We start from the raw sequence: 16,888 nt of genomic DNA on the forward strand, positions 1-16,888 counted from the left end.
CATTGTTACATAACAATGGAAAAAAGCATTTCTCAAAATTTGCTTGGTTAGATGTTGTCATGATAAGCTAAAGAGAAAGCTTTGGTTAGTTTGATTTGCAATTAAACAAATTATAAAAGAATAAACAAACAAATGAAAATGATTTTGAGTTGAACGCTCTGAATTGCTCAAATGGAAGCACCCATTTTAACCCAATGAGCCAACTTGAGTTGAGTTGAACGCATTGAATAAGCCAACTTGAGTTGAGTTGAGCGCTGTAAACCATCCGGATTTAACTCAAATCTTCCCGTTTGGCACCCCTACCCAACTACATGGAATTACTATATACTTGAAAATTTTACTTCAACCTCGTTAAGACGCTAGTAAGATTAGCCAACAAAAGTTATCATATTCGACATCAACATCGGACTAGAAACTAGAAAGGCAGACGGGAGTAGAGAAGCCATATCATTACACAGTCAATACAGAACTACCATGATTCACATGCCACTAAAGGAGTCTAATCCACAAAAGAATAATAAAAGGAGCAAAAAAGCGGATCACATGGACTGTGGGACTCGCCATACTAAACCTCTTGAAAAACTTCTGTATTTGCAACCACCAAAAATCGGCACCAGAACAAATAAATAAGAATATTGACTTCTTACAGCTAAAGAGAGAACAAGTGCGAGAAGGTCTGAACTACCAGCATCTAGTTTTGGATTAATCATCTATCACCAATAGCGCACTTGCAAAGCCCTTGATATTTCGAGTCAGAAGATTCCACACTAGCATGTCCTTATAATTCATGAGAGCATGCTCTGTGCAGATCAAACAAAACATTCCTCCCTGGCTAATCTCTTAAAAACATCTTTGATGAAACACACGGATAAGCTCGTCCCACTTGACTGCTCCCGTGCAAATTAGCTCTTTGTGACTCAATAGCCAGCTTGAAATAAGATTTCTATAGGCACACCTGGCTGTCGAAAGAACGCAGCTTTTAAGAACATGAGGTCAGGTGGCTTGAAAAATGGAGAAGCAATATATCCACATAATGTCTACCTTGTCCATTTGCCAACTACAACTCAACACATCAAATAAGAAAAGGTGGTAATACACTACAAGCAGGAGGGGGCCAAAGACGTAAAATATCTACAGCCACATATATGACATGAAAAAGATAGGCTCTGTCTTGACATGAAATCAAGAAATTGTGCATATTTTACATGACTTTGCCACCTAAAATCTTTTAAAAGTGGATTTGCAATAACTTGGTGTGATAATCAATTCTTTTTCATGAATTACTACATCTGATATTGATGCTCGGTAAGGGGTATGTATTTTTCTCCTATATATTCAAGTAATTTAGCAAAAGCATATACGTTAAGTTCCAAGGTACGGCACATCATTGGATGACAGCTTTGCTTTAACATTATATGCAACCCAACTAATGTGCATATATAGCAATGGCTGTATATCTGTTAAGAAAGTTTCTCTCCAGGTAATTGTCAGTGAGAAGTTGATTCTAGTCAACAATTAGACTTTCTTCCAGATATTATGCGTCAAGAGTGGACATAATGTTTTACAGCGCAAACACCAGCGACATGGCATGCGAAGAAATCATGGTTGGCAGAATTATTGACTTATGTAGATGCAGGCTTAAATGATCTATGTAACTGCATTATCCATACCATTCTATCTCAAGACTAGAACTCAGAAGGGAGCCTCGAGTGATTCATCCCAGACATCTGCACTTCCATTGGAGGCATCTTCTGCATCTTCCTCCATTGACAGCCTAATATATTCCCTGTGTGCGAAGCGATCCCATTCAGTCAGATTCGGGTTCTCACGCTCCTGGCAACAAGAAAAAACTCATGTCAAGCACTGGTAACAACGACCAAGCGACACAGAACTGCATTATCAACCATACATTATCCTTTCAATTACCTGACGAATTAGGAAGGGATCGCGGGTTTCAAATGCCATGAACTTATTGAGGTTAAAGAGTATGTTAAAAACACTACCAGAGAGTTTGCTTCCCTTCAAATCACGTAATGTAAAATAGCTTTCATTCTGCAAGAAAGAAACTTTAATTACACACATTATCGTACTCAGGTTACAAAAACAGATGATACAAACTACAAGTCTCTATCACGGAAATGCACCTAGTCAAACAACATAATAAGTTCAAGTAAGAACAACATACATCTCATTATTTTTAAAAAAAAAATACAACATACATCTGGATGCAACAATAACAACTATGCCTCAGTTTCAACTAGTTGGAGTTGGCTACATGAATCCTCAAAATTCTTTCTGCTCTATATGGACCTCATTCGATTCCAACAGTCAATAATTTGTCTTTTAAAACCAATTCGGGGTGCCCTAATACTAGAAAGTTTGATTCTCTACATTTGTAAACATACAAATTCTCTAAGCAAACTAGAAAGCATATACTAAACACCCAGAACTAAAGTGAGGGTATCAACAAGACAAAGCCTTAATACAAATCATAATCACAACATATATCTCAACAAAATTAAAAGAACCTCTAACTAACCACCACATCCAAAAGAGAAAACTAAAGAGAAATCTTACTCAACATATTTAACTTGGGCATGAAAAATGGTCGATCATTATAAGTGATCTTCAAGAACAGATGATTATGGTACAATAACTAAAACCTTAAGAGGACACAAGATAACAAAGAATAGGAAATACGACAAGTTCTAAATTACCTCTGGACTAATCATGTCAACTATCTGACACAAAATATCCTCAAAAAGCACTGGCTCTTGGGCCATGCATTCCATTCTATGTAACTGCTCCTCATAAAAGAATTGCATTTCATTCCTAGTTATAACCCCATTTCCATCCATATCTATGCATTTGAACCTGATCCAGAAAGAAAATGAGAAAGAAAACAATGCAGTGTCAACTGTGTACGTGTCCATGTCACAAAACAATACGCTTCACAAAAACTAATTCACCGGAGTTAACTGATCGATCTGTAACAACTTTACTCAGCCTAACACAAATCTTGGTTGAAACGAAAAAAAGCAACAACAAAAAAATACCAATGCTACTGCAACTCTCCACTAAACAGCCTTTGCCTGATGGTCGGAATACTTGTACAAGGAAATGCCTAAAATTTATCAAGCACAGAACCAGCGATTTGACTACAGTGCATTCAACCAATTCATATTGTAAACCAACAATGAACAAACAAGAGAGCGTGCACCAATGCCTTCAGTGTAACCCACAAATAGAATGTCCTACTTGATAATCAAATGTTATGCTTCAAAGTTCTCAGTGCTGCACTGCTACTCCCCGGTTCATTAATGTATATAATATCAAAGAAATAAAACACTCCCTCCGTCCCAAATTATGTGGCGGATTTGACTGGACACGAGTTTAGGAGAGAAAGGAAAAGTTTTGAAACTTGTGGTCTTGAACAAGCCATGGACAATTGTGTGGATATAAATCATCTTATGAAGGGTAAAATAGAAAGTTTAAAGCTAAATTGTTTTCAAATATGTAAAGGTGTCATTCTTTTTTTGATGGGTAAATTTTTTTTTATTTTTATGGGTATATATAAAGGTGTCATTCTTTATGGGACAAACTAAAAAAGGAAGTATGCCACATAAATTGGGATGGAGGGAGTACTTATTTTTTTAGAAGGGAAAAATATAAAAAAGTACATAATTTAGTGATATTATATACATTAATGAACCGGAAAGAAAATTCTATTATAGAGAAATTACTACTTTTTATACATTATAAATTCCATAAATAGCAAAAAAATTCATAAAACATTGTTCCATGTCTCAATATTAGCAAAACTTCAGATCCCCACTAGTATTTTCTAAAACAAAAATTGATTGGATTGTCATATGCAAGTTATAACACAATCGGCTCCATAAATGTGCTTCAATTATAGTTCAGTCTTGCGCACTATAAGGATCATTCCCTGCATCTCAGAATCTAAATAAACAAATAATAGACCACACGCATGCAATTTGCAAGGAAAATCTTATGAACCTTCAGGATATCTTAGTCCATCACCTAACCCCTTCATGTGTTTCCCAATACCAAATAATGGCCAATTGTATATACTAGGGAAAATTTTCTTTTTAAGTAACTTTCCACCAGCATATCTTGTCTTCTCTTTCACTCACAATGAATTAGTGAGCACAATTCAGAAGGGAAACAAATCACTTTTTCATAAAGAATCTTCTTCAGTAACATAATCTCCACTCAGCAGAAACCAAACTCTTGAGTCACACTAAAAGTACACAAATATGCAAGGACTGCAAGAAAGATAAATGTCACTTCTGAAACTTACCAGTATTCAAGACTAGGCTCTGATGATTTATCCTCCTCTGACAATATAAAGTAAACAAAATCTTCGTAACCCATCTTCCCTTCAACTTTACTGGTGAACTTCCTTGGAACCTGATAGCAAATTAAATCATAAACTCCTTAAGAAGTGATAAGCAAGCATTCTTAATAATACACCAATTAAAAACTCATAACAGGCAAGATAAAACTGCAAAAGCCAAAGAGCACATGGAACACTCAGACCTGAGAAAATATTCTATCAACAATCCTGTATGTAAGGGCATGGTTGCCGTATCGAATGAGGTTCTCTTTATCAATGAGAAAATCATGATCGGTGTCAAGCTCCCAGAACTTGCAATATATCACATAAAAGTGTTCGTATGAGAAGTACCTGTAGCAAAAATAGAGTGCTCAAGAACTTACATTGAGAAGAATGTCAAACTTGAATGAATCCAATATCAGTGTGTACTTTTAGTGTGTCAAATTCCAGAAGATAAATGAATGCATACAATATCAGCCTCAGTTGCTGCAAAAATCCAATAACTTAAAAGAAATCTACAAAAACATAGTTGATGTAGTTTTCTAGTGCCCATTTTTCAAAATAGCACTTTGCTATTTTTCTTTTATAACCAAGATATCCCGAGTGCCAATGGAGCATGGTTCAAAGCTCGTTGGATAATGAGTCCACCCGTCTACCCATTAAATACCAGACTTTTATCTCCGACACGGCTTGAACCCGTGACATGCGCCTAACCCATACATCACGTGTTGCGGCTCTCACCACTAGACCAAAACCTTGGGGGCTAATAGAATTTGCTATATTAGTGACAGATAATGCATTTTTGGTATATCTTTTTTTGACACATCCTATGAAGTATGATTTCCTACAACCACTGTGTCTCATAAACATGCTTGTAATTAAACTAAGTGGCAAAGACATTAGGATAATTACAAGGTGAAACTATATTGAATGGATAATATGAAATGATGTAAACTGAATCTCTTAAACTTCCCACAAACAAATATTAAGCCAATACTGCAGCAAGCATATATACCTCAGGACCTTGTTGATATCATCTTCTTCATCTGCATGCTGCATTGCAGCAATAAGGTCAGAACGCCTCAGCTCCCTGAGGGTAAGACGACCATTACCCGATCGATTCACATAGTAAAATATTCTGTAGACTACAGTTTCAGCTGGCAAATGCAAAAAAAAAAAATTAACTGTTAAGACACTGCAGTAATATGAACCTCTTTCACTACAATCAAGTGAACAGAGGACCATTCCTGCAATGAAAATAGACTATCTATTCCAGTCCTACTCGTACAGTAAGACGCTCCAGAGAGAAAAGTGAAGGCAAATATCCAGAGGGGGGGGGGAGGGGGGAGAGAAGTAGCGAACAAGAAGGGGAGAGGCAGCAAAATTGAAAGAGGATTATTTTAGTGGGAGCAAGTATAGGAAATCTCAAGGACTTTAATGGAAACATTAACGGAGGATATTATAGAATACTTATATTGAAAAGGAATTCTCATAAAGAACTTCTAAATACGTCTTCAACAACAAACAATTTTTCCAGCTCAAGCAACTGTGTTGTAAGTGCTACCCATCTCAAAACTCGTTTATGATGTAAGCAACAAATGACATAAAAAGATAGAGGCATCAGAAACAAGAGTACACATAGATAGAAACATTTGGAAAACAAGAGAAATATAAATGAATCTGCCAAAAGCAGTTTTATCAGTGCTAAAGAAAGGTAGTAGAACCCCACCCCTCGTTCTCCAATATGTCAAGGATAAGAGACCAGGGTACCTCGCAGTTGAGGCAAAAACACAAGGTAATTTCTTTCCATTTACCTAAGCCTTTCGGTACCTATGTTGGTGAGTGGTAGCAGTACCCGGTGGAATGGCCGAGATACATGCAAGATGGACCAGACACCACCATTATGAATTTCAAAGAGAAAAAGGAACCTTATATCTTTCATCACCTTCTCATCCAGGGAAGCATGATACACAAACAGTCAAATCAAGTTCAACTGATCCAGTTCTCGATCCCAAAGTGACCCTCAAGGACTAATTAAGCACCGACCATAACTACCGTTATTGAAAGCTTCTGAGAGTAGTAATACACAGTTAGGAGACATTATAAATTTGAAGGCCAAAAAGTCCACGTGCAAATTATGAGTGAAGTAAATCATATAAAAACAATGCAGCATGTGACCAAGAAGGTACCATAACGCTCTTGAAATTCAGGTGTGCTCTGTAAAAACTCCAACCCTGGATGTGTTGCCAAGAGTTCCCGAAGAATGGGTTTGAAGTCATCCTGCAATCAACTTGATTAATTTCATAGGAGGAAGAAGATAATCTAGTAATCCACAAAACCATAGCGCGCTTTAAAAGAAAGATCGTGTTCAGACAGTCATAAAATCAGAACAAAGTCATTTGATCTTTTGAGGTATGAGACTGGAGCTACACTGTGAATAAATCAGATAGCAACTTAAACATCAACAGGAACTAGAGAAAGCACCTGCGCGAGGTATCTAAGGTCTGGCTGCTTCAAGATTGTGTACATTTGAGTTGCTATATCTTTTGTTAACATGTTGCCGTTGATCCAATAATCAACAAAAGCATCCCTGCAGCCATGTGAAGCAAATAGCATTTGAATACACACTCCTCAAGCACTTCAGAAATATTTCACATCAATTAACAAAAACCTCAGGCACATTGCGCAATACTCTCCTACATTTCGGTTTCATTTCATGGCTTCTTTTCTTTTTTCCTCTTAAATATTCACTAATTAACATAACACGCCATGAAGGTGACACGCATATAGGAAAAAAATTACAGAGACCGAAAAAAGAGAAGATATCCCAAAGGGTTGCGAAGCTGGACCAGGTACAAGCAATAAATCTATATCTATGCACCGAAGTTGCTGGACTGTGGTCATTCAACTGTTCGAGCGTAAAGCAGTGATATTGGTTCCGATTAGTCACAGAAGCGGAAAAGATAAGCTGTCTAACTGGGAATATTGAAAGAAGAAAGAATGGTAAAGATCCTCCTATCTCCTCATCTCTCCTGACAGACCCTCCACTGAGTATAGATTCCAACTTCACATATACTAGTCTAAAAGCTAGCCTGAATTCTCCCTGAGAACAGCGTATGCCTTTCAGTTCAAATACAATTCAAACATCTAAATAAGGGAAAATATCTCGGAAAAGAAGTGCACATCTTTATAGAATTTGAAGACAAATCGCTCATTCATGACAGATGCAATTCAGACTTCCAAAAGTAATCATCAAGAACTATAGAGTAAACAAGAGAGAAATATGAAGTGGACATATTTAACAATACAAAAGTGATTAATCTATCAAATAAAACAGCGTCTTTCAGGTTCCAAAGGTTATCAACTTTTCATCACAAGGGGCACACAGACCTCAGGAAATTTTTTGAATGTATAAGCTGATGTCCAACAAATGTGTGATAGAGTGTGTTTGAAGTGAGGAAAGAACAGCCCCTTAAATAGGCAAATAAAGTCACTTTTTGGACAAATTTTGGTTCACCAAAAGTCTGTCCAAAAGGACTGACTTTGTGTGCTAAACACTGTTCAAAACAGCTGGTCCTTAAACATGTATATATGATCTAACTCAGTCTTAAGCCTAACTTGGACTTCATCCAGCAATATAGCCCAAACACATGCAAATTATGCATTAAACAATCTGCGCTTAACGGCTTAAGCTGTACGTAGTTCCAAAAATTCCAAAAAATGCAGCAGTTATTTTAAATTTTTTATGTAGTGCCCCCACATAGTAGTCTTCACACCAAACAATAATATTCATCCAGGGAGCTAACTTGAATGAGACACCACTCGACGGCGAAGGTTCCAATGAAATCAAAATGTTGATAAAAGAAGAATATATGATAAGGACCTGAAAAGTTAAAGCAACATTTACAGGAAAATAGTAAACAGAAATTTTGGGCAAGAAAAGGTGTAAAAAGGATGTGAAAAAGAGTTATCATTTTGCTGATGAAAAGAGAAAAGAGAACGAAAACTCTTTTTGAAATGACTTTGTTAACGACATAAGAGGGCTCCTAATTGGAGTTTTGATCTACATGAATAAGGTTCCCTAATTCTCAGGGCTCTATGGCATAATTGTTCATAAAATCTACAGAATATTCTTAACTTTTTTTGCAGGTAATACAGAACATTATTGTTCTCTCGACTAACATGACACTTACAATCTAAAGTATACAATATTCTTTGTGAATCTCCTGACTTTCACCAGCTAAAGCCACCCCAGCTCAATATAAAACAGAAAATATCTGCAACAAAAAAACTGCCAGGACCGGAAGGCAGACAGATTGGCTCAACTTCTTGGAAAATTGGAGGAGCTAATGTTGAACCAGAATCACTGATAAGAAAGTAGAGTAGGTGCAGTTTTACAGTGCATCATGCCACAACATAATGTCAAACCTGACAGTGGAAACAGAAAATGGGCTAGGAAGAGCAATGCACCTCTAAAGGTGGCACGCTTTGGCTGGATCACAATGCAGTCAACATACCGCGGATTGACTGCAGCAGATGTTACATGTATGCGAAGGAGGGTGAGGATCTAAACTTTCTGCAAAGCACTGAAGTCAGGCAGATTTGAAACACATTTCTAAATCTTTTTGGAGTTCAGTGGGTGCCTAACTCATTGAACAATAATCTCAGAAGCTGGAAAGGAAGGATACTACAAAGACAAGTTAGAGACTTTTGGAATACGAAAGTGCATCTTGTGGATAGTATGGAACGAAAGGATGCACAGCTGCTCTGAAGAAAGAAATGAAGCACTATAGCGTTTGAAGCTCAAATATTTACCATCATTAGCTTTTTTGTGTAATCTGAAAATTTAAATGATATAGATACTATGATGGACTTGTAAGCTTGCTGCACCGTTAAAAGGACACTGGTCATTTCTAGCATTTTAGTACTGAACTAGCACTTAGTTGGTGCTTTTCATGAATAAAATCCCACCACAGATCAACCGTCCCCGTCCCCCCAAAAAAAAAAATGTTTAGAGTGGATTTAATCTAGAACAAGAAGTCCACTCTCAAAAAAATAATCTAGAACAAGAAGTTTTTCAGTCTCAAGCCGAAAGGACATTAACAAATCAATAATCATCTCAAAGTCTTCAGAGAAAGCAATTCGTAAAGACAAACTTACCGTTCATTTGTAGTCCATCTGTGTGACCATAAAAAAATTGGTTTATCCTAAACAAGCACCGTTCCTTCAATTCATTTGGAGGTGGACGGCCATTTTGAAAGTAAAACTGCCATCATAAGCATTTTGGAGAAAACATCATGACTACTATCTCAACAGTCTGCAAATAAAAGCACCACTCAGAATTAGGTATTCCATACCTGTGGTATCAGTTCTTTCGCTGGCTCATTCACTAATTTCAGAGGAGACCCCAATGAAGAGGGTCCAGCCCTGTGCTTTGAGATTCGAGGTGAACCAGATGAACTTCTTGGAGAAAGTGGAGGTGTACTTCCAGCAGGAAACATGGACGGCAAAGAATTAGTTGCAGCGGCATTTGAGCCAGAAGATGTACCAGACACATTTAATGGACCACCACTTTTGGCATTCTTAAGCAAAGATTTCACCTGCATGTAGAAGGAAAAAAATCATTACCAATCTACAGAGATTAAAAGTAATGAAACAAGAAAAGGAATAAGATGCACAGAACATGGTTTAGGATTGTAATGGTACAGGGTATACATAAAAGATTATTTTTTTTTGGATGAAGTAAGAAGTTTCATTAATGGAATCAAAAAGATGCAATAAGTACAAAAGAAGATGTGTTAACTCCACTCTGTGAGACTACGCTAATATCAGGGAGCTAAAATATCAGCGTTATTTGGTGTAACCAGGGACACTTAGAAGATGCAGAAGCCACTTTTGATGTCCTAGACTATTTGTAAGATGGCATACATCTAGAATTTTTTGTTTTCCTTGTCTCTATGTAACTTTTGGTGACTCCACAGCTTGTATAGTGCACCTTTTTTTAAATCTAAAGTTTTTACCATTACCCCAAAAAAAAAAAAAAAAGTGTTATTTACAGAGGCCAGGTTGCTCCAACTAAGCAAAGACATCTAGCCTTTAAGGAGTAGTTTGGAGTTGAGATTCCATCAAAACATCTGTCATTTCTTTCAGTCCATACACACCAAAAAATGCTTGCAGGGATCATTTTGAAGATTTTCTTGATGGTTTTACCAACTTTCCATAAACTCCAGCATTCATATGGATCTTTAATATTTTGCGGCATGACCCACCTGAGTCCAACAATTGGCAGAACATGTACCATAGATCTGCAGCTACTATAAAGCAAAGGAAGAGGTGACTGATGGTTTCTGAACTTTGGTGACACATGTAGCATCTGTTTTTTTTTGTTTTGAACAGGTAAGCAAGTATTTCATTGAACAAGAGAACGACCAACCATAGAGATACTGTAGCATCTGTTTATTGGCTGCATATTCCTTTTGCAAAGGTCCTGAGTCAAACAAGCTTCAGAAAAAGGGCAGCCCAATGCACAAAGTATGCCGTATTGACGCGGGGTCCCGGGAAGTGCTGTACCCCAAGGGTGTGAGTCAAACAAGCCTCATTGAGTGTTTTCCAGATGAAACGATCTACTTTTGTAGGCAGCTCTGTTTTCAATACTAATTTCCATGGCAGTTCTTCAGCTAATGCAAGTTGTTGCAACTTCAATTTCAATTCAGTCTTTTATCTTTTTCAGCTTGTGTAAGACAACGTCTGCTCTAATACTAACAGCTCATCCTGTGCTTTTCTTATTTTTGCATCAACCTTGCCAAATACAGCTTTCTGTTGCTATCAGTAATGTCCTTTCTGAGACTCCCCGGCTTTCGTATAAGTATGAAGTCTGGACCCCCCCTCACCAAGTAACTTTGCAAAACCACATCTTTTTGAATTTGAAATTAGAAGGATCTGACTTCCCAGTTTGGAGCTGCTAACTGTTTTACTGCTTTGAAGCTGTCATTCCATTCTGGTGGGATTAAACATCTATTAATTCTTGAAACTTGAATGGAACCCCCGCCCCCGCCCCCGCCCTCCAAACCAAGTGTAGAATGCTTCCTATAGTTGCCAAGATCCTGAATAAGTTCAGGAAAACTTTTCATTGCTTTTAATCTTCTAATACAGCTATACCTTTCTCTTTTGACCCTGCACATATTAAAATCTCCTCCAATGATCATTCCATAAACCCATGATTGCTGCAAGCTCATGCCAAAGTTCATTCCTTTCCGGATTGGTGTGAGGACCATAATCCCCTGCAAAGCACCACCCTAAAGTCATCTTGTGGGTCCTTATCCTCAAAAAAAAAAAAAATCTTGTAGGCTTTCCAGCATGCATGGCTGAATACCAAAACAGTTCCACTGTCATTTATCCGAAGGAATAATAATAACCCCATCTGCTGCCGCATGCTTTGAGCTCAACCCAGTCAGCATAGCGGTTCCCCAACTAGTCATACCAATTTTCCTGACCATTTTCAATTTCTCTCCTATGGACAAAGGATGTCTGCTCTCCACTTGCGAACCAAATATTTCAGTGTGCTCTTCTTGGTGTTGTTTAGACCCCTGTATATTCCAGCTTAGAATTTTTATTTTCATCCTGAAAAGGCTTTGTAGGACCTGCCCCTATCTCTCTTTTCCTCATCATCGTAATTCACCTTACATATCAGCTCCTTTCCCCTTTTCTTCTTGTTTCTCTTTATGACTGCTGACTGAATTTTGCTGTTGTAGCCATAGTTGCCTCTCTTGCTCTATTCTCAATATGATGTCGAGGATTTCATGTTCAAATCCCGCAATACTAACCCCAAAAGCTTTGCATGCTTCGAACAAAACCAACTTGGTCACCTTTGATGTCTCAATTACGGCAGGTTTGTGCATTATTTGCATGCTTTAAGAGCTCTATGTGTGCCATGATAGAGAGAGAGTATCACTTAAGGAAGAGAAATCTGCATAAGAGCTGGGCCAAACACGTCCCACAACCTTTGCTATCACGATGTCACATTTCATCATTGGCTCATTGACTGTCAATTTTACACAGCTGCTTGGACCAGCCCCATCTGCCACCTTGCCGACAAAGATAATGCATGTACCTTTGGTGGTAATCTCCAGACAGATAGGAATATTAAATTCCAGATCTGCCGTTTCAATAGCAACCGAGGATGGGATCCTTTCTGGATGTCCTATTACCCTAACCCTCACCTGCCGGAGATGGTTCTTGAACAAGGACATAAGTACATAACCAAACAATCCCAGACGATCTTCATTGGTTTTCTCCTCTATATGCCAACTGATGCATTTGGAGGCATATGTACAGCATGACCAAAACACCTCAGACAATTAAACAATCTTTGCCAGCTTCATCCTCTATGCGCACTATTTGCAACATTTATTGGCTATGATAACTTCTAATCTTGTGCAATCTTATGACCACATATTTATATAAAATCAGCATCTCTACAACACAGACTATAGTATTTGGCGTCTTATCTTGCCAACTTTTAGCACCCTCAACCATCATATAATATTGCACCATTTGGCATGATGCATTTGGAAGTCTAAGCAGCAAAATACGATGAAACCCTCTCATCCGACTTTCTCAATCTTTATTTATCCTCTATGTGCAAGTAATTTGCATACTTTATCATCATCTCTAATCTTGTATAGCGGCAAAACCATTTCAACATTTGCAGTTGTACAACACTCATCTTGGGGATATATTAGACCTTAACACCCAACACACACACCATTATAAGTTTACTGGTCTCACAATCATTCTATAGAACTTGCCTTTCTTTGTGGTATGTTTATTCCTACGCACAATGTTCCTTAGCACACCTTCATTTCAATTTTTTTTATAAGGAAATTTTTTGATAAAGACACCTTCATTTCAGTTATCCAGTTTCATTTGTGTTGCATCTTAATCAATAATGTAATTTTCCTAGAAGACTGACCTAGATATTTGAGTTATCTGCATTTCGAAATCACAATCCTATTTAAATACTACAATTTCTTTCTTCAGGTGGGAATATTCTATCCTACTTCTATCCATGCTGGCAGAGTATAACCATTCCGAAGTTTGAATAAAGGAGAGTTGCTGTTTGTTGAGAATTAGTGTGAGTAGTAAAATTATGATGGTTTTATTCTGCACATAAGTATTTTTGGCAGTTTGTTCAACCCAATTGGTGAGCAATTGTGGCCAATGAGGCACATATAACACAAAGGCTATGGACTCGATGCATGACAGACATGGCCTTTTTATCCTTTTTTCTTTTTTTATATGTTAAAATATATCATTCATACACGAGTTAGTGTTAGAACTTAGAAGTATGTATAAAGTGAGCATGAGCTCAACCACAAACATCTACCAAATTAGGTAGAGCCTTAAAAGTCTTTTTGCAAAGCTTATAGGCTCACATATATGGTCGTCAGGTAAGGTTGTGCTTAGGCAAATATTCCTGGATATCTCAAGATGGAAATAACAGAAAATTCTTCTTTTTAAATACAGTATTCTTCTTCTTGATTTTCTGAAATTTCTTGTTGTGAACAAGTTACATTAATAGCACAATTCTTGTCCCTTTAAGACTTCTAACTTTACTGCCTGCTTTTTCCTTTAGAAGCTCAAAACTTTCTCTAACTTTTTTCCCATCTGATAAGCTTTACCTATTCCCATTGTTTCAGCACTAAATTAGCCAATAAATTCTATGGCTAATCGTAAGCTACTGAAATACCAGATTTACATCATCAAAAATGCAAGTTCCAAAGTGTTAACAAGTTACCCATGGACTATGATTAGTTTCTTAGTCCTTGAGCGTTTGTGGTTAAAGCAAACACTCTCAAGGCTAAAACAAATGGATCATGGCCTCGGAAAATGTAGAGGAGTAGTAGTGATAGAAAAATGTAGTGGAAAAGTAAAGCTCCACTAAAAGTTTCTCATAGGGGGATTTATTTTTTCCCAAGGACAAAGCTCCACTAAAGTGGTATGTTTGGTTGGATGACTATCCATAACCTGCAGGAAATATGGTAATTACTTGCAGTAGTGTCCAAGAAGTCTGCCAAGCCCATAAGCCATTTGTTCCTGCCTTACCCTCCACTCTCCACCTTCGCAGTTATGGAGTTTCATCCTTAATATCTTTGAAGAAACATGAGCAATTCAAGGACTTTGAAGAAAGCTGTTACTAGCTGAAGATGGCAAATAATAAGGAAGCAACTCTGACCTTATTGGAAGACTACTCTTTTTTGCATAATTTAGAGAATTTGGATAGAGGATTATGGGTTTTTTTTGACAGAAGAAACATTCTGGTCACTACAGCATCATCAACCAGAGTAAAAATTTATAATGGCTGAAGATTCCACTTGTGATCACTTTTCAATTATCTCGATACTAAGACAAACTGTCCAATCCCTTTCTTGGAGTAAGACTAATGCCAAATTTAGCGGAGCCCCAGCTTTGAGGCCACTACTTTGTGTCTGTTTGCGAATATAATTCATACATTGCTAGCACGATTTTTCTAGGCAGAGCTAGACAATTGTAGATAACATTCTAAAAGAAGTGACATTCTTTTTCAGTACCCAAAGGTTAGACTAGTCATTTAAACTAGTAATTAAAAGATGTTACCCACAAAATTCGGTATAAAATTTAACTATGAAAGCTGAAACCATCCCAAGAAAGCAACAGACTTCAGTCACCTTAATGCAATTTTCACATTACAGGAGACCTATTTTGCGTAAAAATGGGTTCAAGAAAGATAAAAGATGTGCCAAAAGACTGCCCAATATAATAAACTAATGATTGTTTGGTTTGTAGCAATTATAAGCTATGTCGCTTGATCCTCCAAAATGCCCATTTTTGAAGGATCTGTCACAAGTGTGCCTGCTGTTTTCAAGGATTCGAGCAACACACATTAGAAGGCAAAGATTATCATGTCGTGAATAATAATAAAAATATTTTTTGTAAAGGTGGTGTCCAAACATAGGTGAATCCAGGATTTGAACTTTATGGGTTTGAATTCGGGATTCTACCACAACCCATTTATTTTACTGAGGTCATAATCTATTATCGTAACTAATTAGTGAAATTTTTAACACATATATAGGGTCTAAGCTAAAACTACCGAGTTCATCTGAACCAATAACATATACACTACATCCACCCTTGTGTCTGGCTAGCTTGCGCACCCCTCGACTATTATACCGGATAAGCACCGAGTAACTCTAACCACCGAGGCTTACCCAAATGGGAAGAAATCACCTTTAGTTATTACCATCTCTGATAGGATAATAATACAGATATCATTATGTAGGATTGCAATAGCAAACTCAATAGTTAGTTATAACGGCATTTGCGACATTTAATGCGTTCTTATACAAGCATTGAAAATACAGCTATTCTTACCATATTTCACCTACATAAAATAGCATATAAATTCTAGTATAAGTGCCTTATTCAAGAAAATCCCGTGCAAGTTTTGACGGTAATCCACTAATACTTATGCAGAGTTTATATTTGAAACCAAGTACTTTATTAGTAGTGCAGAGTGTTACACCAAGCTTTAAAAAAAATTAAAATGCCTAAACTAAAACGAGCCCTAACTTATGAAACAGTAAACACTCCAACACTGTACGCGTGCCATCACATTGGCAATGAATCTACCTGCCCGAGCTAATCCAAATTAGAATTTCTAAAGGTAAATCCTACTACAGCACAAAACATTAAATTGTAGCGAAATTTGAGCAAGGAGGAAATTACCAAAGCGGCAGTGTCAGGGAGCGAAAACCATTGATCGAATAGCTTCTCGGCAACATAAGGGTTAGCTTTAATAGCCAAAGGTGACACCTCAGGTAGCTGCAATAGGTCAGCATCCAAACTCGCTACGTCACCATTGAAATCCACATCCATCGCGAAAACCAAATCAATTAAATCAAATCAAATCAAAATCCTTTAAGATCTTCAGAAGCACAATTGGTCTTCGCATCACACGCAATTTGAAGCTAGGGTTAAAAATGCAACGGATCTTTTTGTAGATTTACGAATCGGAGGGAACAGAAAGTTCGCGAAACCCTATATTGAATCGGAGAGAGATCGGAGGGGGGAGAATTTACAGAGGAAACGGAAACCCTCGAAGCTAAGGAAAAACGAGAAGATGAAGAGTGTAACGTAATGGGGATATTATAATAATATGGACCTTTTTTCTCCCCGAAATCTCACTCCACAAAAAGGAAAGCACCAAAGAAAGGCGACTCCAAAATCCAATTGTCTATCGATCACGTGAATAGCAAGTGATGAAACTTCTTTTATCTTCTTTTCTTATATACTAGTGTTATGATTTGTTCGTGTACACTATCTCAATTTTAAAATATTATATGAATAATATATTAAAATATTATAATTGAGTGATAAAATAAAAATTAATTTTTCCTAAAATAATAAATTTTCATACAAGTTCTCAATCATTAATCAATATATTCAACTAAAAATTTATTTTAATTTTTTATTCAATTATTTTAAATT

At 37.1% G+C, this 16,888-nt stretch overlaps 1 protein-coding gene across 6 annotated transcripts; it reads right to left on the minus strand.

Moving 5' to 3' along the window:
- Window positions 1–368: 368 nt before the first annotated feature.
- Window positions 369–16,647, minus strand: LOC107810035 (putative serine/threonine protein phosphatase 2A regulatory subunit B''delta). Of its 6 annotated transcripts, none has more exons than XM_075246484.1 (12): window positions 16,127–16,647; window positions 9,718–9,960; window positions 9,459–9,626; window positions 6,845–6,950; window positions 6,550–6,640; window positions 5,376–5,517; window positions 4,564–4,711; window positions 4,325–4,434; window positions 2,718–2,874; window positions 1,927–2,052; window positions 1,671–1,833; window positions 369–959 (listed from the first exon to the last, which is right to left on the minus strand). In XM_075246484.1, exons 3-11 carry the CDS (start codon window positions 9,476–9,478, stop codon window positions 1,693–1,695), a joined length of 1,041 nt encoding a protein of 346 aa, XP_075102585.1. In that variant the 5' UTR covers window positions 9,479–9,626; window positions 9,718–9,960; window positions 16,127–16,647; the 3' UTR covers window positions 369–959; window positions 1,671–1,692. The 6 variants fall into 6 exon arrangements, with proteins under 6 accessions (XP_075102585.1, XP_075102586.1, XP_075102587.1 ...); XM_075246485.1 differs by having other exon boundaries at window positions 369–955; window positions 16,127–16,643; XM_075246486.1 differs by having other exon boundaries at window positions 9,450–9,626; window positions 16,127–16,640.
- Between the last annotated feature and the right edge of the window lie 241 nt (window positions 16,648–16,888).

Source organism: Nicotiana tabacum, chromosome 23, assembly GCF_000715075.1.
Source record: "Nicotiana tabacum cultivar K326 chromosome 23, ASM71507v2, whole genome shotgun sequence".
Classification (NCBI taxonomy): domain Eukaryota; kingdom Viridiplantae; phylum Streptophyta; class Magnoliopsida; order Solanales; family Solanaceae; genus Nicotiana; species Nicotiana tabacum.

Coding starts and splice junctions, on each gene's coding strand:
- LOC107810035 (XM_075246486.1), bottom strand. CDS start 9,478: ATGATTATTGATTTGTTAATGTCCTTTCG. Junction 6,641..6,844: donor ACCTTAGATACCTCGCGCAG/GTGCTTTCTCTA, acceptor AGTTGATTGCAG/GATGACTTCAAACCCATTCT. Junction 4,435..4,563: donor TTGATAGAATATTTTCTCAG/GTCTGAGTGTTC, acceptor ATTTGCTATCAG/GTTCCAAGGAAGTTCACCAG.